The 24298-nt window shown below is 51.3% G+C and overlaps 9 protein-coding genes across 9 annotated transcripts in view; 5 read left to right on the top strand and 4 right to left on the bottom strand.

Annotated features, from left to right (window-relative positions):
- Positions 1–2375, top strand: part of V8C40DRAFT_241672 (FAD binding domain-containing protein) — a 3033-nt gene extending 658 nt beyond the window's left edge. Inside the window, exons 4-6 of the mRNA XM_083215065.1 lie at positions 171–499; positions 589–1812; positions 1880–2375. Coding sequence (XP_083075112.1) covers positions 171–499; positions 589–1812; positions 1880–2099 — 1773 coding nt within the window. The 3' untranslated portion in view covers positions 2100–2375. The remainder of the gene's footprint in view (positions 1–170; positions 500–588; positions 1813–1879) is intronic.
- A 309-nt stretch (positions 2376–2684) lies between these two features.
- V8C40DRAFT_241670 (P-loop containing nucleoside triphosphate hydrolase protein) lies at positions 2685–4923 on the top strand. Its single transcript, XM_083215064.1, has 4 exons — positions 2685–3012; positions 3208–3285; positions 3363–3787; positions 3858–4923. Exons 1-4 carry the CDS (start codon positions 2979–2981, stop codon positions 4509–4511), a joined length of 1191 nt encoding a protein of 396 aa, XP_083075111.1. The 5' UTR covers positions 2685–2978; the 3' UTR covers positions 4512–4923.
- A 508-nt stretch (positions 4924–5431) lies between these two features.
- Positions 5432–7423, bottom strand: V8C40DRAFT_195630 (MARVEL domain-containing protein). Its single transcript, XM_083211908.1, has 3 exons — positions 6756–7423; positions 6376–6681; positions 5432–6310 (listed from the first exon to the last, which is right to left on the bottom strand). Exons 1-3 carry the CDS (start codon positions 7257–7259, stop codon positions 5552–5554), a joined length of 1569 nt encoding a protein of 522 aa, XP_083075110.1. The 5' UTR covers positions 7260–7423; the 3' UTR covers positions 5432–5551.
- A 3902-nt stretch (positions 7424–11325) lies between these two features.
- On the top strand, positions 11326–13476 carry V8C40DRAFT_241655 (translation initiation factor eIF2 subunit gamma). Its single transcript, XM_083215063.1, has 4 exons — positions 11326–11415; positions 11476–12050; positions 12138–13124; positions 13210–13476. The coding sequence occupies exons 2-4, from the start codon at positions 11536–11538 to the stop codon at positions 13238–13240; spliced, it is 1533 nt and encodes a 510-aa protein (XP_083075109.1). The 5' UTR covers positions 11326–11415; positions 11476–11535; the 3' UTR covers positions 13241–13476.
- A 397-nt stretch (positions 13477–13873) lies between these two features.
- On the bottom strand, positions 13874–15846 carry V8C40DRAFT_241653 (DUF5102 domain-containing protein). Its single transcript, XM_083215062.1, has 4 exons — positions 15504–15846; positions 15044–15436; positions 14700–14983; positions 13874–14616 (listed from the first exon to the last, which is right to left on the bottom strand). Exons 1-4 carry the CDS (start codon positions 15571–15573, stop codon positions 13921–13923), a joined length of 1443 nt encoding a protein of 480 aa, XP_083075108.1. The 5' UTR covers positions 15574–15846; the 3' UTR covers positions 13874–13920.
- A 236-nt stretch (positions 15847–16082) lies between these two features.
- On the top strand, positions 16083–18718 carry V8C40DRAFT_195432 (Nsp1-like C-terminal region-domain-containing protein). The gene has a single exon (XM_083211906.1). The coding sequence runs from the start codon at positions 16321–16323 to the stop codon at positions 18478–18480; it is 2160 nt and encodes a 719-aa protein (XP_083075107.1). The 5' UTR covers positions 16083–16320; the 3' UTR covers positions 18481–18718.
- On the bottom strand, positions 18678–19761 carry V8C40DRAFT_195423 (mitochondrial ATPase inhibitor, IATP-domain-containing protein). The gene is made up of 3 exons (XM_083211905.1): positions 19208–19761; positions 18992–19123; positions 18678–18914 (listed from the first exon to the last, which is right to left on the bottom strand). Exons 1-3 carry the CDS (start codon positions 19327–19329, stop codon positions 18875–18877), a joined length of 294 nt encoding a protein of 97 aa, XP_083075106.1. The 5' UTR covers positions 19330–19761; the 3' UTR covers positions 18678–18874.
- Positions 19762–22016: 2255 nt separating this feature from the next.
- On the top strand, positions 22017–23580 carry V8C40DRAFT_195484 (14-3-3 domain-containing protein). The gene is made up of 4 exons (XM_083211907.1): positions 22017–22258; positions 22318–22624; positions 22696–22937; positions 23022–23580. The coding sequence occupies exons 1-4, from the start codon at positions 22198–22200 to the stop codon at positions 23264–23266; spliced, it is 855 nt and encodes a 284-aa protein (XP_083075105.1). The 5' UTR covers positions 22017–22197; the 3' UTR covers positions 23267–23580.
- V8C40DRAFT_241636 (uncharacterized protein) lies at positions 23533–24292 on the bottom strand. The gene has a single exon (XM_083215061.1). It carries the CDS (start codon positions 24229–24231, stop codon positions 23671–23673), a length of 561 nt encoding a protein of 186 aa, XP_083075104.1. The 5' UTR covers positions 24232–24292; the 3' UTR covers positions 23533–23670.
- Between the last annotated feature and the right edge of the window lie 6 nt (positions 24293–24298).

Here is a 24298-nt window from a genome sequence, read left to right as displayed (position 1 = left end):
ACACGGACATTTTTTCGAAACCCTACTACCCCCAATTGTTTTGATCCAATTACACCATTTTTTTCGCGGCCCCCAGCCCCCCCCCCCCCCCCCCGGATTGACATCTCCCCGGGTCAGCGAGACAAGATGCAAGAGGACGTTGTCAATTGACCATGTGTCGCGACTATTAGGATCATGAATATGACGCACTTGTTGTCGGTGCCGGCGGTGCAGGTCTGAGAGCAACAATGGGTCTTGCCGAAGCTGGCTTCAAGACCGCCTGTATTTCTAAGCTCTTCCCCACACGAAGTCACACGGTAGCTGCTCAGGGCGGTATCAACGCTGCCCTGGGAAACATGCACGAAGATGACTGGAGATGGCACATGTACGACACTGTCAAGGGCTCCGACTGGCTGGGTGACCAGGATGCCATCCACTACATGACCCGTGAGGCCCCTGCTTCCATTATCGAGCTGGAGCACTACGGCTGCCCTTTCTCCCGAACTGAGGATGGCAAGATGTGAGTTTCTTCAATCATGCCATGATACCAAACACCTTCTTTGGTGCCCCTCCCCCACATTTTACTAATACGGATGTTTTTCGTTTTAGCTACCAGCGAGCTTTTGGTGGTCAATCGCAGAAGTTTGGCAAGGGTGGTCAAGCCTACCGATGCTGTGCCGCCGCTGACCGAACTGGTCACGCTCTTCTGCACACTCTCTACGGCCAGTCTCTCCGATACAACGCCAACTACTTCATCGAGTACTTCGCCGTCGACCTGATTATGCAAGATGGTGAATGCCGTGGTGTCCTCGCCTACAACCAGGAAGACGGCACTCTGCACCGATTCCTAGCCAACAACACCGTCTTGGCAACTGGTGGTTACGGACGTGCTTACTTTAGCTGCACATCTGCCCACACCTGTACCGGTGACGGTATGGCCATGGTGGCCCGAGCTGGTCTGCCCAACCAGGATCTTGAGTTCGTTCAGTTCCACCCCACTGGTATCTATGGCGCTGGCTGCCTGATCACTGAGGGTGCTCGTGGTGAGGGTGGTTATCTCTTGAACAGCGAGGGTGAGCGCTTCATGGAGCGATATGCCCCCACTGCCAAGGATCTCGCCTCTCGAGACGTTGTCTCTCGATCAATGACAATGGAGATCCGCGAGGGTCGTGGTGTTGGTGCTGAGAAGGATCACATCTTCCTGCAGCTCAGCCACTTGCCTGCGGAAATTCTCGCTGAGCGACTTCCTGGTATTTCTGAGACTGCCGGCATTTTCGCTGGTGTCGATGTCACCAAGCAGCCCATCCCCGTCCTGCCTACTGTCCACTACAACATGGGTGGTATCCCTACCCGATACACTGGTGAGGTTCTCACTATTGATGAGAACGGCCAGGACAAGGTCGTTCCTGGCCTGTTCGCTTGCGGTGAGGCTGCTTCAGTGTCTGTCCACGGTGCTAACCGACTGGGCGCCAACTCCCTTTTGGATCTGGTCGTCTTTGGTCGTGCCGTTGCCCACACCATCCGTGACAACTTCACCCCTGGCGCCAATCTGAAGCCTCTCGCTGCCGATGCTGGTTCTGACCACATTGAGGTCCTTGACAAGATCCGAACATCTGACGGCCCCAAGAGCACTGCTGAGATCCGTTTGGCCATGCAGAAGACCATGCAGACCGAGGTCAGTGTTTTCCGAACTCAGGAGAGCTTGGACGAGGGTGTCCGCAGGATGAACGAGGTTGATTCAACCTTTGCGGATGTTGGCATCAAGGACCGCAGCATGATCTGGAACTCAGATCTCGTCGAGACCCTTGAGCTGAGAAACTTGTTGACTTGCGCGTAAGTGTTATCTACGACACCCAAATCACATGTGACGAGAACTATGACTAACTTTTGCATGTCACAGTGTTCAAACCGCCACCGCCGCTGCTGCCCGAAAGGAGTCTCGTGGCGCTCACGCCCGTGAGGACTACCCCGACCGTGACGACGAGAACTGGATGAAGCACACTCTCAGCTTCCAGAAGCAGCCTCACGGCAAGGTGGACCTGACATACCGCAAGGTCATTTCCACCACTCTGGACGAGAACGAGTGCAAGCCTGTACCTCCCTTCAAGCGTGTCTATTAAGCAGCTAACTACCCAGCCGTTTTAATATTGACGTACAACAAGTGTTTGAGTTTATAAGCAAGAAGTAAAAGGGTCATGTTGGCGAAAAAAGAGTTGTCTAATATAGTATCCTCCGCATACGCACGAAGCAAAGTTTCGTTCGTAAGGGTAAATGGAGGTCGAGTTAGTACGAATATTGATTGCCACCGAGGCTCAAGATTTCGATTAACACTAGCTATATTGTATTATATCAAAGTTTGAGATTTAGCAAACAGAAAAAAATTATTAACATTCCCCAATGAGTCACAAAACATCCATGCCTTTTGTGAGATAAGCCAAATCCTCTGTGACTCGATGCCAGCAACACCACATGTAATCCATGCAATGTAACTTGTAGGCAGAACCCGCCACAAAGTGTACTGCGCTAGGTAGGGACTAAGTCCCTCTCAGCCCGGCGACCTTACTGTATGCTAGTGCACTGTACTCCATATTGACAGAATGGAAAAAAAAATTCTTGAATGCTAACTTCGCCTGTACAGTGCTCTAGGTACCCTAACCGCTGCCCCACCAGGCCACCCCGACCCCAAAGTGATTGGCCACAGCCATGGTGGGTAGGAAAAAAAAAACAAGCATCGCCCCTCAGTCGTCTTTTTTTTCTCTCTCCTCTCTCCCACCTTCACTGCATATATCATCACGACTTTTTTTTCCTAGGTTCCTTCTGCTCTCGTATATATCGAGAGTGTACGAATCTAGTCGACAACTTTTCAGTTTATCAAACGTTCCCAGCCTTCTCTCGAGAGAAGTCTGTTGTTTTCTTGTCGCTACCACCCCGCCTACTTTTTCTTCAACTATTCTAGGTCGAGCTGTGCTTGATCTAGATTTTCTTCTTCAACCGCAATCATGGCTGACAAAGGACTCGAGGATGTCCCCGAGGGTGAGTTGGACTGCAAAATCTCCATCATATGGCTGGCGGATTGTGATGTCGGAGTCGTCCGGAGGCCTTGCTTGTGCGCGCAAACGCTCGCAGACTCTTTTTGACTTACGACCCCACGATACCCAACCTTGCGATCCCCATGGCCGCCCCGCCCTGCTTCTTGACAATTTTTTGCTAACGATGGTTGCGTTACAGGACAGATCGAGTCTAACTACGACGAGACCGTCGACTCCTTTGATGACATGAACCTCAAGTCTGAGCTCCTCCGAGGTGGTGAGTGCTATCCCTCTTCCACTCCCGCACGAAGCGACTTTCCTACAAAAAGGGGCCAAAATCTAACAGGGGCCTAGTCTACGCCTACGGTTTCGAGCGTCCCTCTGCTATCCAGCAGCGTGCTATCATGCCTGTTATCAAGGGCCACGACGTCATTGCTCAGGCCCAGTCCGGTACTGGAAAGACTGCCACTTTCTCCATCTCCGTTCTCCAGAAGATCGACCCCGCCGTCAAGCAGTGCCAGGCCCTGATCCTTGCCCCCACCCGTGAGCTGGCCCAGCAGATCCAGAAGGTCGTTGTCGCTATTGGCGACTTCATGAACGTTGAGTGCCACGCCTGCATTGGTGGCACCAGCGTCCGTGAGGACATGAAGGCCCTCCAGGACGGCCCCCAGGTCGTTGTCGGTACCCCCGGCCGTGTCCACGACATGATCCAGCGTCGTTTCCTCAAGACCGACGCCATGAAGATGTTCGTCCTCGACGAGGCCGATGAGATGCTTTCTGTAAGGAACCCTCGAACTATGCCTTCTCGGCTAGTGATACGGCTTTGCTAACATTTACTGCCTCTTCCAGCGTGGTTTCACCGACCAAATCTACGACATCTTCCAGCTCCTTCCTCAGTCCACCCAGGTTGTCCTGCTCTCCGCTACCATGCCCCAGGACGTCCTTGAGGTCACCACCCGATTCATGCGTGACCCCGTCCGTATCCTCGTCAAGAAGGACGAGCTTACCCTGGAAGGTATCAAGCAGTTCTACATTGCTGTCGAGAAGGAGGAGTGGAAGCTCGACACCCTGTCCGATCTGTACGAGACCGTGACCATTACCCAGGCCGTCATCTTCTGCAACACCCGCAGAAAGGTCGACTGGCTCACTGACAAGCTGACTGCCCGTGACTTCACCGTCTCTGCCATGCACGGTGACATGGACCAGGCTCAGCGTGACCTGATTATGAAGGAGTTCCGATCCGGCTCCTCTCGTGTCCTGATCGCCACTGACCTGCTGGCCCGTGGTATCGATGTCCAGCAGGTTTCCCTGGTCATCAACTACGATCTCCCCGCCAACCGGGAGAACTACATCCACCGTATCGGCCGTGGTGGTCGTTTCGGCCGAAAGGGTGTTGCCATCAACTTTGTCACCGCCGACGATGTCCGCATGATGCGTGAGATTGAACAGTTCTACAGCACCCAGATTGAGGAAATGCCCATGAACGTTGCCGATCTCATCTAAAGAAAGATTGCCACCGCGTCTTATTTTTCACCCGCTCCGGGCTACCATCTTTTTTTGATATCGCGTAGCCCTGTTTATGATAGTTGGGGACCATTTGTGGGAAGAGGCATCGTTCCAGTATTTGACGGTAGCTGCTGATAGATTCAAACGTTTCTAGAGAGGGGGGCATCCGGGACCGCATTTTTGAAAAAGCCGGTCTCGAGGGGGCGACTTGCAAGGAAAAAGGGGGGCAGGATTGGCTGCGTGACGAAGGCTCAGGAAGTCCTTTGCACCTTAATGACATGAAGGTGTGGCGGGCAACCAAAAGTAATGCAATGATTCTCTTTTTTTTAGGACCCTGTTCCTGTCGCCTCTGAGTGTCTGTATCTAGGAGTCGCTATCATGATATGTCTTTTTTTCAAAAAAGTTTAGTACTACTTCAATCTTGTCTGCTCTGTGTCAACGTGAAATCATGTCAAGTGAACTAACTGTAGTCTCTTTGCTCCTTCGTGTACTCTCCATATGGCATTACTACTAAAGTCATTAACCCATCCCTCAGGTTATAAATAGCTCATACACAATTTCCCAAGTATGAGACCAAGAACACATTTTCAAACGAGCAAATCCGACAGTTCACACAAAAGCAAGAGGAGAAACGGTTTTAACGTGATCAATGTACTGTCAATTAGAAAAGTTGTCACAGATATACAGGTACATAGTATATATATGTCCATAGAGTACTGTCGAATCCAGTTACGACATGAGATTTCCAATCATTTGCCTGCCCTCTCCAACAAAAATAATAAAAATAGCAAAAAGTAAAAAAAACGCCCCAAGTGGTATATGTTGTATGGTAATTAACATCCTTTGACCTCCTTTCTCTCACCCATAAAATAACTCGAGGAAATAATCATCCTGTTCCCCAGGGGAGGTTTTTAATCTCGCATCATCAAAAAGTAGTAAACAAAAGAAAGTAAAGAAGAGTAAAAAATATCGTCATCACAATTTTGAAAGGTTTTTGTTTTTGTTGTTTTTCCTTTTTTCGTGTTGTTGGTCATATCTTACATTGCCTGGCCAAAGTTGTTGGGAGGGGCACCGCTGTATGCGCCGGGGATGGGCACAGCATCGTATGTTGGCTCATCTGCTGCTACAGGAGCGTGATCGTGCAGGGTCTCAGACTGAGGCGGTGCCGGAGACAGAGGGCTCTGAGTCTTGGGCGTGGCAGAGGGAGCCTTTGTGGGAGGAGCCTGGAGCTTGAAGGGAAGCTGAGGCTTGGAGAATTGAGAAGGAGGCTCAGCGACGACCTGGACGCTGGGGGTGAAGGTGCTCTTCTCGTCGATGCCGCCGAGGCTGCCAAAGTTGGCCGGGGCGTGGCGAGGCGACAGGGCGTACTGGCTAAGAGCGGGCGACTTGGGTGGGAACATGCTGGGCGTCATCGGAACACCTCCCATGCCAGGAGATCGTGGGAAACCAGGGGTGTTGGGTGCAGACTGCGAGCGAAGCTGTGCAAGGTAGAGATCGGAGCGGGCGCGGTCACGAACATCCATAGACTTGTGCAGGCGGCGCTTGGAGTAGTAGCGGTAGAAGATGACGCTGTAGAGAAGGATGCTGATGACCTCAAGCACGACTTCGATGATGATGCAGATGAGGGTCCAGTTCTGCAGGCGGCACACCAGGGAGTACTTGACCTTGTCGGCGAAGACCTCAGATCGAGTGTTTTGCACGCAGGACCATCCCCACATGTCTTTGTTGTTGCCGTTGCTTTTAGAGTTGGAGAATACGGCAGCGGCGAGAACCCATAGGATAAGACTGACGATGAACTGGAGAGGTGTTAGTCTGGATACAAGCCCAAATAACAAAGATCTAAAATCCAGTATATACATACCCAACCGATAGCGAAAATCGTATAATAAGTGCCAACCTTCTCAGCGCGGCGATGTCCTCCGCGGCAGTATGCGACAAAGACCAGGACCGAGATAGCGAGAGACACGCAAGCCATGGCGAGGACGAGCTTCTGGGCCCAGGGGTTGGTTCCGTTGGCCCACGAGGGCATCTTGCTCTGCTGGGGGAGAGACTTTGTGGCGTTGAAGATGGCAAAGGACGACGAGAGCATGGCGAGGATGATGAGCGAGCAGCTGAAGTGGACACTTCGGAGGGCGAACTTGGCCATGCGTACGCGGACCTTGATTTTCTAGAGTGGGAGTCATGTTAGCTGTCGTTCTTTTTTCTTGTTTAGATATTCAGATTGATCTTGAATAGACGTACCAGATCTCTTGCCTGCTCCTTTTCCGTCTGCTGCTCTCGCTTCTCCAGAATGTCCTCCTCGCGGAACGTAGGGCTCATGAGGTTGAGTGTCCTAGCAGGGGTTCCAGGTACCCTCATGGCGCTCTTGAGGGGAGACTTTGGCATGCGGAGAGACTCGCGATCACTGCCCGAGTTGCTGATGTAGCCAAAGCCGACATCGCCAGGCTGAGAGTCGGAGGCTTGAGCGTTGGGCGGGTCGGCAAAGGGTGAAACGCCGTTCTCGATGGGCGAGTGGACAGACGTTGCCTCAGCGAAGCGAGGAGTCCGCGGTACCTTGAGCGAGCTCTCTGATGAAGAACTTGACGAGGTGCCAGTTCGGTTGTGTGTGAGGTTGAGAGCGGCGGGCCGCTTCTTCTCGCCAAAGTTGAAGCCTGCGGGCGTGGGTGTGTCAATGACAGCTGCGTCTTGCTGCGCTGAAGACGGCTTCGTCTCCTGCGTCAGTGATGACGAACCTTGGTTGTCCATTTTTGGACTTTTATGTATTTCGTTTTTCTTTTATTTGGGGAGGTTTGAGTGGAAATCAAATATGTTGCAGTATGTGTTGATCGTGTAAGTCGAGACAGGACAGTACACTCGAGAACCCAAACTCTCTCGACCCAGTCGATGTGGTAGGCCTCGTAGCAGAAGAAAAAAAGAGAGTAAGGGAATACACCAAAACAAGCAACAGTACAGTAATCACGATTGAAGAAAGTGTGGCGAGTCCAGCTATCAAGGAGCAAGAAGGAGAAAAAGGGAGGACTCCAAAAGGCGTGGCGGGAGCGCAAGAGTTTTGAGGACAACGGCGACGACACAGATGCGACGAGCTCATTCGACAAGAAGGACGAGGCGCCGGCCAAAAAAAGAAACCCGGCGAGTATTAGATGGTCGATGCAAGCTCTCTTTTTTCCTCGCTTCTGCGGAGCCGAGACCGGTTACTACTCTTTTCTTACTCGCCTTTCTGGCTGGGTTGAGGGGCGTGTTCGATGGCAAGGGCCCCCAATCCAGCTCATACGACGATATTGGATGGGATGGCGGGCGATCTGATAGGCGACTGGAGGGTGTGATGCGCCCAGAGGCGTGCGCGGCTAGCCGCCGAACTGGCCACGGCGAGATGCAGATTGGCTCTGGAGGGTCTGATTGTGCAGATTGGGCGCTTTGAGGGCGGGTCTGAATGCGTGTGCCTGTCCTGTCTGTCTATTGCTGGCAGCTGCGTATATTCACGAGTACGAGCAATTTGCGTGGTGAGATGGAGTGAGACGGACGATACGGCAGGTATAGAACAGAAGAGAGGAGGAGAGACAAGTCGGTAAGGTAACAGACAATGGTAAAAAGACAAGAATCACGCAAGGCTACGGCTGCACTATTATCTCACCCAGCTTTAAACTCCGGGGACCAACGTCCATCAACTTTGACTCTGCCGTGTGTGCCATACGAGCACACGCACTTGACGAGTAATATTGAGCCCGGCACGTCTTTTTCCTTTCCTTCTTTTTTTTCCCTTGCTGGCGGGCGCGGACCCGGAAGTGGCTGACAAACCTCGTAGTTGGTCGTTCTGTCAAAAGAAACGAGTACGCAGCCATACTAACTCAACTTGTAAGCCGGCAACGCCTCCCCCCCTTGCTAGTTTTTTTTCTCTCTCTCGCCTCGATTGTCTTTTGCCTCTCCTCTCTCTCTGGCTTCACTTCCAGCAAGCAATCAAAAAGCAGCGGCTGCTCTTTCTCCGCTCGACGCGCTGCAGCTGCCGCCGGGGTCCCGAATTTCCATTGAGACGAGGCCCCAGCCCGGCATCCTGATTGGCCCAGCCCCAGAGGCACCCGCGGGCCCTTTTTAGGGCCATTGCAGGGGCTCCAAGTGCTAATGTCTCTGTGCCCGCACGCTCTCGGGCCAATCAGGGAGCCAGACGCCTGTGATGGGCGCAAGCCACTGCAGTCTGTCGGCGGCAATCAGAGATATGGGATTTGCTGCTGCCAGGGCCCGGGTCTGTTCGCGCCCAGATTTTTTTCCTCTCAAGACAACCCGTCCATGGTCGAAATTGAAATCTATGTGTCCATCAAGCTCGTGTTGCTATTTTAAACAACACCCACCGATGTGCTTCAGCAGCCGCCCACCAAAACTTGATTTTGATTTTGTCTCAATTCCATCTAATCAACTGATTCATTCATGCAGTCCATTCTCTCCTTCTTATTCTTCTTCGTTTTTCCATCGTTGGCACTAAGGCAGCCCGTGGCGTGAGAGCCCGACCAAGCCCGTCAGCAGACGCTGACCATCCCCCACAACAAAGTTCGTCTACGCCTTTTCCATACTACAGCTCCGGCTTTATCGCCATCCGGGGGTGGGCGGTCAACGGGTTTGCCCGTGGGCCGTGTTGCAGCTCTCTTTCTCTTGTGTCTGCTGCGGAGCAGAGTTGTCGTTGACCCGGAGAGCCGCATGTGCTATTTGTAATACTGAGATATACCAAATGCACAGGCGGTGCTACAGAGTACGGCAGCAACAACACGGCCTGTTCATGGTGATGGAGGCGCTTTCGTGCAGGGTGATTTCGCGTGTGGACCCTGCCTTGTACGACGAGCATCTCCATTGTCGGTTCATGGTATGGGTGCATGCATGTCATGAGCAACAAAGTGCCCGTGCTACCATTGCTTCCACCACTTGGCTATATACGAGTACTGTGGTAGGTGTACACACACACAGTTTCAGAACACATCAGTGTGATAGTAGTAATAGCATGAAGCCCGTCAAGATACTGTCCGTCTCCACACCAAGAGCCAAGCATCTGCACGGTTGCATCTCTCATCACCAACAGATACAAGTGCCCTCGTTGTATGTACGGGTTTTTGTTTATGGCCCCCATCAACCCCAAAGCAGAGCAACATTTCTTCAATTCTTCTGCTTTGCATCGCCCCCAACACCCGTTTCTTCCCCATACGGCCTGTCATCACTTTACTTGCATGACAACCCCATCTACCGGGAAATCACCAAACACCCAGGCACGTCATCGGGTCAGCATTTAGCACACTGCTAGAGGTGAAATCGAGTGACGAGTAACTTGCCATGTGAAGTTGTGTAGAGCTCCCGGGAATAAATCGGCCGCCACAAGCATTTAACCTGGAACTACTAAACTACCTAGCAGGACTTTATCTTTGTGAGCTCGACAGTTGCTTGCGGGCACAGACCGGCTGATGTCGTTTATCGAATTATCCCGACCAATGACCAGACGACCGGTCCCTGCTTTGGTGAACTACTGGTAGTAATCTTCCGCCGGATAGACAAGACGTAAGAATTAAATGCTTTTTTCAGCCAACTCATGCATCCTGATCGGCCCTTCATCTCTTTCGAATAACAGCGTCGTCATGCGTGTAGTTTCTCCCCTGGGTGGCGTGAAAGCTCTCTCTTCAGGGCTAGGTTAGTTGGCTCTCACTCTCACCAAAGCCAGTGTAATTCCACGTTCAACCTTGGTACTTACTAGGTACCTAGGAATAGCGCAGCTTCAGCTCTTGTACCCAAATGAGATTTCTTGAATACGTATAGCAACTTCTAGGTTGTTGTAAGTTATCTGCTCAGTACCTAGTAGAATAATGAAACATCTCTATTTCCTGCTTTCAAGATAAAGAGAGAGTGCCCTCAGCTACGAGAGCGCACAGCTTTTCCACTCAGCATCCCGCTGCCACTTTGAGTCATCGTTTTACTTTTCATCTAAAAAAGACGCCTGTACCTCTCTACCCGTACCTAAGGTACCTATCAGGATTATCGCTGCTTTTGATACAAGTAGCTCGGTGGGCCGTCAAATGAGCGATCGGGCGTGTATACTAAGAGTGCTGCAACGAGGCAGAAAAGAACACTTAGGTCCAATAGCTTTAATATAGGTTAGTACTCTTTACCTACCTACGCAGTGTCATTGGTATGTGTGCCGCTTGCGGTTTGGTGTTTGTTCGTATGTACCGTACAATGACTGTTGAGGGAGACTCCAGTTCAGTGTCTGGATCGTCAGGCACATATGAGTACTTGTATGTTCCTAGATGGTGTTGGCGTGGTAGGTAGTTCTTCATGTATCGGCTACTATCGCTACCTTCTCTACCATCTGCTACTATTGCTACCTTCTCTACTATCAACTACTACGTATGGTAAATATTTTCCTAGTATATTTTACTACTATCTAGTATGAGGTACATTAGTGTATAATTGCTCTTCTTGTGCCTGTCATTGTACTATGCGGCTAACTACCTAGGTAGGAGCTTTGGCTATCAATTCTCGAGCTTTAGCGCTCGAAGTTTTAGCCTTTGGCTGAAAATTTTTGTTAATCTAACTTTTGTTTTATTCCTGTAACATTATTTTTTGCCGTTATCATGACTCGGATCTTTTGATATTTGGATTAAATGTCTACTGTATCCGTACTCCCTAATTCATTGCCATAATCAGTTCCATGAAGCTCCATAGAGGGGCTTGCCGAATTCTGGCTGTGGAGGGGCAAGAATCCTTATCAGTTTATCGCACCAAACCCGGTTTAGCGTAAGAGTCATCATGCTGCACACGATGAATTTTGACTCGACGGTGAAATGGCTGCTTGTGCAAACCTCCGCAATTTTATAGCAACCAAAACCTTGGAGGCACCTGCATTTCCCCATTAAACTTGGTTGTTTTGCACGTGAGCTCCCTCGCTTCTCTCAAACTGTCGAAGCTCTCCAATTCTTAAAATTCTTCGCAGAATACCTTCTCTCGACCTCCCAAGCATCAACTGCCCCGCCCACGTCCACGTCCCGTCACAATGTCCGACGACCCCAAATACGACGATATCCAGTCCGACTCGGACTCTGGAGAGTCCATCGACGCCCAGGATAACGTCGAATCCCTCGAAGACAAGGCCCTTAAGCCGGCGCTGAAGAAGTCTAACCCCGTCATCCCCAACCAGGCTGCAGTAAAACCCCCGCTGCCTCCACAGACCGATCCTAAAGATCTCGATGTTTCCGTCTTGACACCCCTCACCCCCGAGATTATTGCTCGCCAGGCGACTATCAACATCGGTACCATTGGTCACGTCGCTCACGGAAAGTCCACTGTCGTCAAGGCCATCTCTGGTGTTCAGACCGTTCGATTCAAGAACGAGCTGATCCGTAACATCACCATCAAGCTTGGATACGCCAACGCCAAGATCTACCAGTGTGACAACGCCGCCTGCCCTCGTCCGGGATGCTACCGAAGCTACGGTAGTGAGAAGGAGGTTGACCCTCCTTGCGAGAGAGATGGCTGTGGTGGTACATACCGACTACTAAGACACGTCTCGTACGTATCAACTGCTCCCCTCGACCCCTCCTTAGCCAATTAATGGTAATATAAGACTTGACTATTTCGATATCTAACCTCTTCCAGCTTTGTCGACTGCCCTGGTCACGATATTCTCATGAGCACCATGTTGTCAGGAGCCGCTGTCATGGACGCCGCCCTTCTTCTCATTGCAGGCAACGAATCCTGCCCTCAGCCCCAGACGTCAGAACATTTGGCCGCCATTGAGATTATGAAGTTGGAGAACATTATTATCCTTCAGAACAAGGTTGATCTGATGAGAGAGGAGGTTACCCAGCAGCACTATGAGTCAATCCTCAAGTTCATCCGTGGAACTGTTGCCGAAAAGTCCCCCGTCGTCCCCATCTCTGCCCAGCTCAAGATCAACGTTGATGCTGTTCTCGACGCCATTGTTCACACCATCCCCGTGCCCGTCAGAGACCTCTCTCTGGAGCCCCGCATGATCGTCATCCGTTCCTTCGACGTCAACAAGCCCGGTGCTGAAATCGACGACCTCAAGGGTGGTGTTGCCGGTGGCAGTATCCTGCACGGTGTCCTCAAGCTTGGTGACGAGATTGAGATCCGCCCCGGTATTGTCTCACGCGACAACAGCGGTGCTCTCAAGTGCACTCCCCTCTTCAGCAAGGTCATCTCTCTCAACTCGGAGGGCAACGACCTCAAGTACGCCGTGCCTGGTGGTCTGATTGGTGTCGGTACCCAGATCGACCCTACCCTTTGCCGTGCTGATCGTCTCGTCGGTTTCGTCCTCGGTCTCAAGGGCAAGCTGCCCGACATCTACAGCGAAATCGAAATCAACTTCTACCTCCTCCGACGTCTGCTGGGTGTCAAGACCGCAGATGGCAAGCAAGCCAAGGTCGCCAAGCTGGCTAAGAACGAAGTCATCATGGTCAACATTGGTTCCACATCAACCGGTGCCAAGGTTGCCGCCATCAAGAACGATGCTGCCAAGCTGGTCCTGACCAGCCCCGTCTGCACAGACATCGGTGAGAAGGTCGCCCTCAGCCGACGTATCGACAAGCACTGGCGTCTTATCGGATGGGCTACTATTGCTGCGTAAGTTTTTTGCCCACTTCTCATTTCCCCTTCCCCAATATCCCTTCTATTAGTTTAGACCTTGAAGCTAATATGCATTGTTTAGTGGTGTTACTCTGGAGCCCAGCTCCGCATAAGCGTAGAGCCGGAAAGAAAACTTGTCTAGGTAATAGCGATTTATTATGGAATTTTGGGCTGGAAGCTACGCCTAAGGGTATCTCTTTAATAGGGTTAAGGCAGCTTTTTTATTCTATAGTCAAAAAAAAAATTCAAATTATCCCAATTCGATTGCCAAAGCACGTAAGATTAGGAGGTACTGGAAAGCAGGGGCGCGATCAGATTATCAAGATCAATTCCGAAGTGGCAATTCTCCATTGAAGGACAATGAAAAAATAGCATTTTCTATCTAATCATCATCCCAACGGATTCATCTATTACTTCCGCTACCTTCTTCTAGTATCTGCTACTATCACTTCTTTTTTCTACCATCTGCTACTATCGCCGCCTTCATCTAGTATCTACTACTATCACTACCCACATCTACTCGCTGATATTACCAGGTAGCTTATATATGCAGCCGAGAATAGCTAGTCAAACAAGATAATCTTGCTAAAGAGACGAGGATAACGAGCTTCTGCGTGGTCAATTGATATAACTACCAATCCAACTAACAATAGGAAAACTTTGGAAGAAAATCAACTTGACATACGGGGATGGACATGAATAATGGGACAAGATACAAAAGCACAAGCCGCTACCGAATCATTTAGTTTAGAAATTGGGGCAATTCATAGTATTTACTATACATGATGCAAATCTACTTGCGTACTTTTCGGGCATGTGCTACCAGATTTTCTATAACACCTTCAAATGCCTCGCGATCCCCGATTTTCTCATCTGTCCGTTTTGTCCAGTAATCCAGCACCTCTTTGGCTGCCCCCTGCATGGCTTCTAACTTGGCCACATGCTGTGTTAATTCTTGATCCGTCATGCCGTCTAGTGCTTCATCCGTCGTCTGGCAAAGATGCTTCGCTACCACCAGGTCTAGTTCCGGCTGAGGTGGCGGCCCCTTCCTCCTCTTAGAAGTTGACGGCTTCCCCTGAGAGTCTATTGATGTAGACGAAGCATTTCCGTCGCCTTGTTTTAGTCTTGTCGCTGATCGCAAGTCGCTTGAGCCTCTAGGTGAGGATGCAGGGATGTTGAGTGACGGCAGCACAAGCTTCTTCTGCTTGGAGGCTGGGAGGATTTCATCTAAATCTACGGGAACTCCGAGAGAGACGAGAAATAGGCGGCGCGTCCGTGAACGAATCCAATCGGGTGGCGCGAGAGGCGGGGGAGCGACGAGCTGGGACCATAGGGAGGCAGAACGTGGCGTAAGGAAAATAGATGAATCTTTTGATAATTGCGGAAAGGGTTGGAAGTCGAGCTCTTCGGGAGGGAAGAGATTAGGTAAATTCGGTTCTACTGCGGAGATGACTTCATCCAGGCTCAGCCCATCGAAGTCGGGTATCGACTGCATGAATGTTAGCGTTGAAAGGCAAGAAGCAAGGGTTAGGATTTTCAGCTTCATATTTGGCGAAGAAATCATGCACATACAAATGGTAATGATTGTTGTTGGAGAATTGGTGGAGGCACCGATGCTGTGGTTGTGGGCTGGGCATGTTGAAACCCATCCTCAAAGTCATCAAAGTCATCGTCGTGACCGCCCTCCTCGAAGTCATCGAAATCGTCCCCGAAATCGTCGACCTCGTCTTCCTCTTCTTCAGCTGCTACCTCCTCATCTGCTTCTTGATTTTGTGTAGCTAAAACTGTTGGTTGGGAAGATGTGTGAGAGTCCCTCCTGGAGCGACCTGAAGAGGACGTGGGTGAAAGAGGAGCATCTTCAGCTCAGTCAGTTAGTGTCGTACTTTAAGTGTTGAGAGCTCTTCAAGTATCCATACCTGAGATGGCATCTTCATTGCCACTTCTTATCTCGCCATTTGGGCTCAATATTATATCGGGGGTAGCATCTGCCTTGTGCTTCTCTTGCTCCTGTGGGTCGTGTTGGCCAGGATAATCGCCTGTAGATTCTTCGACGACTGTGACGGGAACAGCAACCGATTCCAAAGGAGTAGAAGGTGAGGACTCGGGATCTTTCACGGGTATCACGGCAATCTCATCAGGCTCGGCATCTTGCTCCCTCTTCTCGTATGCCTCGGTACCAGGCACTTCTCCATATGACGGCTCATTGTCAACCTTTTCTACTCTTGTCTTGGGGAGCGGCGAGCTGACGCCTGGACTCGTGGGCGCAGACTGCGCGTCTGTAAATTGGTCTTCCGAATCTGAAGCCTCAGCTATTATGAAATGTCAGCAAGGCCTAGGCATGACATGCATCGTCCAATATCCAGAACAAAGACATACCCAGCTGATGGGCCCCCGGGTCCTCGACGTGGGTCTGCGGCGGGGGTTCAAGTTCCCGGGAGTCCGCCATTGCTTCGTGCTGGCACTCTATAAAGCTGAAAAACTATTGGCAAATCGGTTCAGGGGTGTATCCGGATCCAGGGTTCGATTCGTGGAGGCGAATATCGGGTATGTAGTTCAAAGCAATGGGGGCGTGGTCCTATGTCGGCGTCGAGGCCAGGTACACCAGCGTCTTCAGGACATGCCGTTTGCACAGTGGTTCAACCGTATATGTCTAGACTCGCCCAAGCTTGAAAGGGGGAAAGGGCGCAATATCTAGCCAGGAAATGAAGGTGTCTGAGTCGTTGGTAAGTCGACTATCATACAAGCATGGAGCTCTTGGCTGGAGGCGTGCTCGCGCTATCGTCACGTGGAGAAGGCCACTAGTACCTGGTACTTTCTGTACAATGGAGGTTGTGGCTGGTAACGATCTCTGTGGCTGGCGTTTCGTGAAGAGGCTCTCACCAGCCACAGCACGGCTGCGCGCTCTAGGCCTAAGCTCCTAAGAAAACAGAACCGCGAAAAAAGCACCTAGCCAACCATCAGCCTTGGGGCCGCTCAGTAGTTTTGTTTTCGTTTTCTTCCCTCTCGAACCCGAACCATCCCTGGGTGAGCTGTCGGCAATCCCGCACGGCCTCCAATTCTCCGTCTTCATCTTGGTTGAGCTTTGGGATATTATGAAATCCTATTGAATCTCCTGATTTACAAAGTAGCTGCCGCGCGCGCATCACGACCGCCGACGATTCAAACAAGCACCAGATAAACCACCCCAATCGCCATGGCTTTCAGCTTTGGAACTCCGAGCACTTCGGGCGCCGCGCCCAATAGCACAACCAGCACAGCGCCAGCCGCAGGTGGTCTATTTGGCACTGCTCCTGCTGCTTCTGGAACTCCTGGTTTTTCTTTCGGAAAATCGACGACTCCAGCCACCAACCCCCCGGGAGGTTTGTTTGGAGGCCAGGGCAACACCGCTGCGCAGAAGCCAGCTACTGGCGGGCTCTTTTCAGGAAATGCCATTCCTTCAGCTTCTGCTACTCCTACCACTTCGGGAGGAAACCTGTTTGGTGGAGGATCCTCGACAACTCCGGCGACAGGTGGTCTCTTTGGCGGCGCGGCCACTGGAGCATCTACCACCTCGGGCGGCTTGTTTGGCAGCGCGACAACTAGCACAGCACCATCCACTGGTGGTCTGTTTGGCAACAATGCATCTACCACTCCGTCCACGAGTGGTGGCTTATTCGGAAACAATGCCGGCAAGACTGCCAATGCACAGACAACTCCAACGCCTGCTCCAACTGCCGGGAATCTGTTTGGAACCGCCAACCCTTCTTCACTCTTTGGGGCCAAAACACCAGCCTCTGGCTCCCAAGCTCCTACTCCGGCTACTGCCAGCACTGCCGCTACTGCAACTCCCGCCAAGCCCCTGTTCTCTATGCCATCGACGACGCCGGCCGGTGTACCGCCAGCCAAACCTGCAAGCACAGGCTTGTTTGGAAACACTGGGACTGCTGCCCCATCGAGTGGTTTGTTTGGCAACGCTGGGGCAAAGCCTACTGCTACTTCAACCTCAGCCTTGACTGAGAAGCCCGCGGCTGCTGCCACATCAGGATCAGGGCTGTTCAGCGGTGGAACTCAGTCATCTACAAGTGGCCTGTTCGGCGCCAAACCTGCCGCCACCACGGCTGCCGCACCGAAAACCACAGGCCTCTTTGGCAATACCGCAACTACCACTGCTGCACCGGCATCATCCACAACTGCTGCGGCGCCGACCACTGCTGGAACAACTAGCTCTCTGTTTGGAGCTAAGCCGGCTGCTACCACGACCCCAGCGGCAACATCTGCGGGAGGTCTCTTTGGAACAGCCCCTGCTGCGACCACTACCTCTGCAGCTTCTGGATCTACCGCCGCTCCCGCCGCCGCTTCTGGTCTATTTGGATTAAAGCCAGCTGCCGCCACTACTGCGACTTCATCCTCAGCAGCCCCAACAACAGCCAAACCTGCTACTTCACTGTTTGGTACCACAGCTGCTGCTGCTACTTCTCAGCCTGCCACAGCTGCATCCACCACCGCAGCCACGACAACTGCAGCACCAGCTACCACGACGGCCACGAGCGGCGGCTTATTCGGAGCCAAACTTGGTGGCGATAAAGATGCTGCGAAGCCAGCTGCCACGACCGGTACCACCAACGCTTTGGGAGCTTCCACTACCGGCCCCCCCTCTCAGATGGCCCGGCTAAAGAATAAGACGATGGAGGATATTGTCACGCGGTGGGCTTCAGATCTGTCCAAGTACCAGAAGCAATTCAAGGAACAAGCTACCATTGTGTCCAACTGGGACAGAAACTTGGTAGACAATGGCGAAAAGATTCAGAAGCTATACCTGGACACTTTCGAGGCAGAGCGGGCCAGCCATGAGATTGAGCGCCAACTCGCCGCTGTGGAAAGCCAGCAGGAGGAGCTGGAGGCTTGGCTGAACCGTTACGAGTCAGAAGTCCAAGATATGTTTGCCAAGCAGATGGGCCCTGGCGAGCAACTTGGAGGACCTGACCAAGAACGTGAACGCACTTATAAGCTGGCGGAGAAGCTCACCCAGCAACTCGACGAGAAGTCGCGAGATTTGTCCAAGATGGTCAAGGAGATCAATGACATCTCCGGTACTTTGAGCAAAGGAGCAAAGGCAGAGGACCCCGTAAGTTTTGATGTAAATTTTCAATCTACAAAACAAGTATTTGCTAACGGTAAGATGCAGCTGAGCCAAATCGTTCGGGTGTTGAACAGCCATCTTACACAGCTGCAATGGATCGATGCCAACTCCTCAGCTCTGCAAGCCAAGGTCACAGCGGCGCAGAAATCTAGCAGCAACATGGGTAGCCACTACGGAAGCGGAGAGAGCGATGTGGCAGAGAGTTTCTATAGATCTTACATGGGACGGAGGTGAAGCATTTTATTGGACATGGGTGATTGAAATTGGAGTTCCGGGATGGTATCAGGAAAGAATGAATCTAATAAAGGCTTTTTTCACATGCACAATCAAATAGGGACCTGGTGGAACACAGCACCGGGGCAGCTCCTTTTTTTTCCTTTCTTTATATTATTTGTTTTTGTTTTTCTTTCGTAAGATGGAGAAGAGTTCATGTAGCTGTACAGTACCTAGGTAGGCGGCAACAGGGAAAATACGCAGCATATGAAAACAATGTATAGCGCAATTCGATCTCCAGAGGAGTTGCTTGTTCCCAAACTTCCAGACTGAACTGCTCAGTCAATGGCCCGCATAGGCCAACATGAATCGGTTTTGTCTTCTTAGTTCATCTCATTTGTTGTCTTTCCCTCTTTTAGTTCTGCTCGCCACCCTGTTCCTTGGTGATCTCATCGCTAAGAAGGAGTCCGGTTCATTAGTATTGGGGGCGGGTCAATTGGGGAGGGATTACGAGGAGGGCTGTTGCGCGTACATGTGCTTGGCAAGGCGGTCGAGGTGCTCTTGCTGCTCGGTGAGCTTCTTCCTGAGCTCGAGGAGCTTTTCCTTCTCGCGCTGGCGGATGGCGTACTCCTCTGAGGCTCTTTCGCGGCGCTGGAAAGCGTCGCTATGACAGTGCGCAGCTGATCGTTAGATGGCGATCTCTTTCTTGTCCGATTCGGCTGCATTGAATTGGGGATTTGTCACTTACCCAGGGCCGCCCATCTTGGGGGGAGCACCAGTGTCTCCTTCGCTCATGGCGCGGGCAGTGGTGGTGAAAGCGGCGCGCATGGGACGGAAGGCAGCCGTCTTGGTGAGGGTTGTGCGGAGCATCTTTTGAGGGTCTTTGTTGAGCTTTCTGTGGCGGAAAGGGATTCGAGGTGTGTAGGTTGAAGGGTGGAAATTGAGTGTGGGGGAGGGAAGTGGTTATAATTTGCTTGTCGCAATTGGAGCTTTGTTGGCCTGAGGAGCTGAACCGCAGCAGAGAGCAGCTTTGTGCTACAGACTCGGGAGTGGCCTGAGGGGCTGAGCGTCATAGGCCGGCAATCCAGTGGTTCGATGGCCGTCAATCGGGAATAGTGCCGTTGCTGCTTTTTTCTGGGGGCTGTGGAGAGATGGCAGATTGTTCGCAAGGCTTCCAGATGGTAATCGAAATCACAATGATGGATGCAAGGCTGCAAGTATGCTTTTTCTAAATAAAATCCTCCAAAATAAATTTTATATCATTACCTATCCTGTCAGGTTCGCAGGTGATGTGTATTGAATTGGTCAAGTTAAGTAACTGCTTATATATGACTTCGAAATTTCAGCAAGCAAGCAGCAAAGCACCAGACAGGAGCTTCTATTGGCATTGGCAAGCATTCAACCTGCTTCATCCCTCAAAACAATCGTCACTCGTCATGCAGAGACGGTTCAATCCGAGAATCGTACATCACGATACGATCAGATAATGTGGTGGACTGATCAGATGCGTTGAGTTAGACTCAAGCGCAAGCAGCTGATGTGGATGCCGGGATATTTCGGTGCGAATGGTTACGTACATACGGAGTACATTCTCCATCTACTAGACAGGTACAGAATCGAATAGAACCAGACCCCAAAGATGGAAATTTTTTCAATGGTTAACGGTGTCTAAGCATTTTACTTCACACGCTGAGCTGATAGCTTGTATTTTTTCTGTCGATGTAGGAAGTGTTTGGCTATCCAGCATGCTCTCTTGCTCTGTATACAAGATAATCATGGTGTATAGATTATGAAGACGGGTAGCCATACCAGCAGATGGCTGAAAATCCAAGTAGAGAAAAAGTGCCGTTTTTGCAATTTCCTCTGACAACTAATCATGATTTGATTGATTGCTGGGCTATTGCTATTTCATATTTCCTTTTACTTTTTCATTTGCTGGTAAACATTGTTTCCCGGGTAAGTAATGTAGGACTGTCGGCTCGTAACGGTCCAGATCAGGATCGCACTCCTGCTTACTAAGGATCACGGTTCAACTGCAGGAGGTGCGAGTGGAAATTAACACCCAAGGGAGTATGATGTAATGGTAATTTCACCCATCGCATCAACTTGGTTGGATGATCAAAAAGTACTACGCTCTTATTACCACTAGATACTACCTAGCAGGTACGAGTGTTGCTCTTGATATTATGAATATACCTTATTTGGTTCACAGAGAGATTAGATGCTCTCCAACGCATCTCAGAGTGGGGATGCGCAAGGAGCTGGATTGCCGTCCAGGATAAAGGGAAATGAATACCCAGTACCTTAGTTTACTGCTGAACATGGGCGTAATCTCTTGCCGACCATTTGACCAGAGCCGCGTGACTGGATTGTCGGAGCCTCATCTTATCAATGATTGGGAGGGTGATGCGAATTGGCTGCAATGACACCAGGCAGCCACCACGGCGAACAAGAACGTCGAATCGCGATATGCCCTTTGAGAAAAACTTGAACAAAAAGGCAACCAAGGCACAGGATGATGACGACCCATCACTCGATTTAGGACTAACTCAATAATACGTCAACGCCACCCACTTGGCGCATTAGGTCTCGGTTGGTGCTATTTCTCGTCCTGTAGAAGCAGTATTTGCAGGCTGGGTGCTTCTGCTTCTCTTTTGGTTGGGTGCCCCCATCCTCCCTGTATGTACCGGCAACCTGTACCTTGCCGTGGTACCTGTTCTCAGCACTGTGACGTGATGGAGAGACAGGGTCAGTGTGAGGGAGGGTACCTAGATGTACGAGATTAGCAGGCCTTTCGACTGTTCAAACAGGCGTTGATCAAGTACCCACATGTTCCTGTACTTTGCCCACCCAAGCCCTGAAAAGGGTGAGGCTTCTACGGCACGTGAGGCCCGTGGGCAAAAGCGTTCGACAACCGCTATTCGCTATTAGGACGCTTGAATCAATGCGTTGGCTAACTGGGACCCGACCTCAGCAACAGCTTAAATCTTGCAAGTTCCATTCCCTTTTCTTCTCTCTCAACGAAGCATCAACCCCCCTTTTCTCCCAAAACCGCGTCTCATCGCACGTACGTATCTCTCCCGCCCTATGCATCCTGCCGAACTTTTCCATCACTCTCCTTTGCCCACGACAGCAGCCCATCCTCTCCCGCCCTGATAGCATTCCCGCCTCGCTATGTGAGCGCCTTATGGCATGGCGCGCGCCCCTCCTCGCTGTCGTCATGGCCTGGCAACCCCCCGGGCACGCAAGAGGCAGCGCTTCCAGAGCCGTCAATCGCGTTGGGACTGAGCAGCTGCTTGCGACTCTATCAGCGCTATTGGGCCCTGGAATCGCCTTTGTTCCCTTCGCTCGGAGGCCTGCGTGTCTGTCGCGGTAGCTGGCGCATTCGCTCTTAAACCCCTTTGGTGGGGTTTAAGGAGCGGGGGAGCAAGCCTCACTTGGGCCTTGTCGTAAAGTCAGCCCTGCGGCACTTGTTCCTGCCACGGTGCTTTCGCGCAGGATTTACTTGTTCATCTCGATGAGGCTGTGGCTGCTGCCTTGCTCCCCTTGCACTGATTTTTTTCCTTCTTCGTTTTAAATTCTCCCCATTCCCCTTTGTCAAATCCTAAACACTCGCCTTTGTGCCTGATCCAACTCTCTTACTTTCTGCGTTACGCCATCTCGGACGCGTGCAACCTGCTGACTGATTGAGACCAGCTGCCATAAAACTCCAAAAAATCTCAAAAACCAACCGTCAAAATGGGTCACGAAGATGCTGTTTATCTGGCCAAGCTCGCCGAGCAGGCCGAGCGATATGAGGGTTCGTTGATCGTTTTTGTCTCTCCCCGATCGACCGCGCTGACCGAAGTTTCCCAACAGAGATGGTCGAGAACATGAAGATCGTCGCCTCCGAGGACCGCGATCTGACCGTCGAGGAGCGCAACCTCCTCTCCGTCGCCTACAAGAACGTCATTGGTGCCCGCCGTGCCTCTTGGAGAATAGTCACTTCTATCGAGCAGAAGGAGGAGTCTAAGGGCAACTCTTCCCAGGTTACCCTTATCAAGGAGTACCGCCAGAAGATTGAGGCCGAGCTTGCCAAGATCTGCGATGATATTCTCGATGTTCTTGACAAGCACCTGATTCCTTCTGCCAAGTCTGGAGAGTCCAAGGTCTTCTACCACAAGATGTGCGCATGCCATGTTACTTCCATTGATTCCAATATGCCGAATTGAGCTAATTTCTTCTTCCCCATCACAGGAAGGGTGACTACCACCGTTACCTTGCCGAGTTCGCCATTGGCGACCGCCGCAAGGACTCCGCCGACAAGTCTCTCGAGGCTTACAAGGCTGCTACCGAGGTTGCCCAGACCGAGCTGCCTCCTACCCACCCTATCCGCCTGGGTCTTGCGCTCAACTTCTCCGTCTTCTACTACGAGATCCTCAACGCCCCTGACCAGGCTTGCCACCTCGCTAAGCAGGCATTTGACGATGCTATTGCTGGTAAGTTTTCTCTTCTGAGATGGGAAAAGAAGCCGATTTCGTTGGCTACTCTAATTGAATTTCGCTGACGCATCCGCCACACAGAGCTCGACACCCTCAGCGAGGAGAGCTACAAGGACTCTACCCTCATCATGCAGCTGCTCCGTGACAACCTGGTTCGCATTTATCCCACCCCCGTGATTGATTGCACATGTTTTGCTAACTCATTACCAAAGACTCTCTGGACCTCTTCTGAGGCCGAGAACACTTCTGGCCAGGCCGATGCCCCCGCCAAGGAGGAGACCCCAGCCGAGGCTGCCGCCCCCGCTGAGGAGCCCAAGGCTGAGTAAACTCAGTCAGGGGAGCGCAGGATGAATCTCTAGGCTTTGGTCGCTTTGGTATCGGATGGGCTGGTGTCTACGGAGTGGATGGAAGACTTCGTTTTTGATCAAGAGCTTCGGCATCGTTTAGGTAAACACGCAACTTTCGGGGAGAGGACCGATTTGGTTCCCCCCTCAACGGACTGGCAGGGAGGATTGAAGAAGAGCATATTGGAGGTTCTGCTTTTAGACTCTTGATGCGTAGCCGTCTGGACAAATAAAAACTACTAAAATTGCTTTTTAATATTATTTTACTTTTTACCAAAGTAACCTCTACATATACTTGTTGATTGCTTGACTCCTAAAAACGCCTTGCTACCCAATAGTCACGCTTCGTCCTTTTCATGCATTTTGTGGCAAATTATACAATGAGGTCAACTCGGTTCCTTTTTATTTGATGTCGACAAATGACTGTCATCTGCTTCATCTATAACGGCAAAGTGAACCTTAAGCCAAAGGCTGCAGTCGTGACAGCCAACCATGAGCACCCCCTCGTGCTCAACCTCTTCCAAATCTGACTCCTGAAAGGAATACCCGCGATCATTGCCACAGCGACAGGATCTATACCAGCGCTCTTCCCCTTCATCGAACTGCAAATCGTCCAAGTCGATGTTTTCAATGCCTGTCTGAAAACGAGCTTGTGAACCGTCGCCGTTGGCTCTGGTGAGACGCAGGTTGGCGTCGTAGGTGCTACGCTGGCGTGGTGATGAGAGAATTGTGAATGCTTGTGTGATTTGGTCTATGGTGTAGAGCTGAGACGGGGATGAGGCCGATAGTGAGACCGATGGAGTAGCAGCAGCAGCCTTGTCGGGATGGTGACGGAGGAGGGCCCTGCGATAGGCCTGCTTTATGAGTGTGGAGGGGTCATGCTGGGAGTTGAGGAGGGTGGGGGTGAGGCCGAGAATCTCGTAGTGAGATGGCGAAGAGAGCGCCATGAGTTGTAAAGAATTCAACAGAGCGAAATGCTTAAAAAACTTATGCGTTTCTACATATGGCTTTGGA

This window comes from Trichoderma camerunense (assembly GCF_050948025.1).
Source record: "Trichoderma camerunense strain CBS 138272 chromosome Unknown V8C40scaffold_6, whole genome shotgun sequence".
In the NCBI taxonomy this organism is placed as follows: domain Eukaryota; kingdom Fungi; phylum Ascomycota; class Sordariomycetes; order Hypocreales; family Hypocreaceae; genus Trichoderma; species Trichoderma camerunense.
This window is presented reverse-complemented; position numbering and strand designations above follow the sequence as displayed.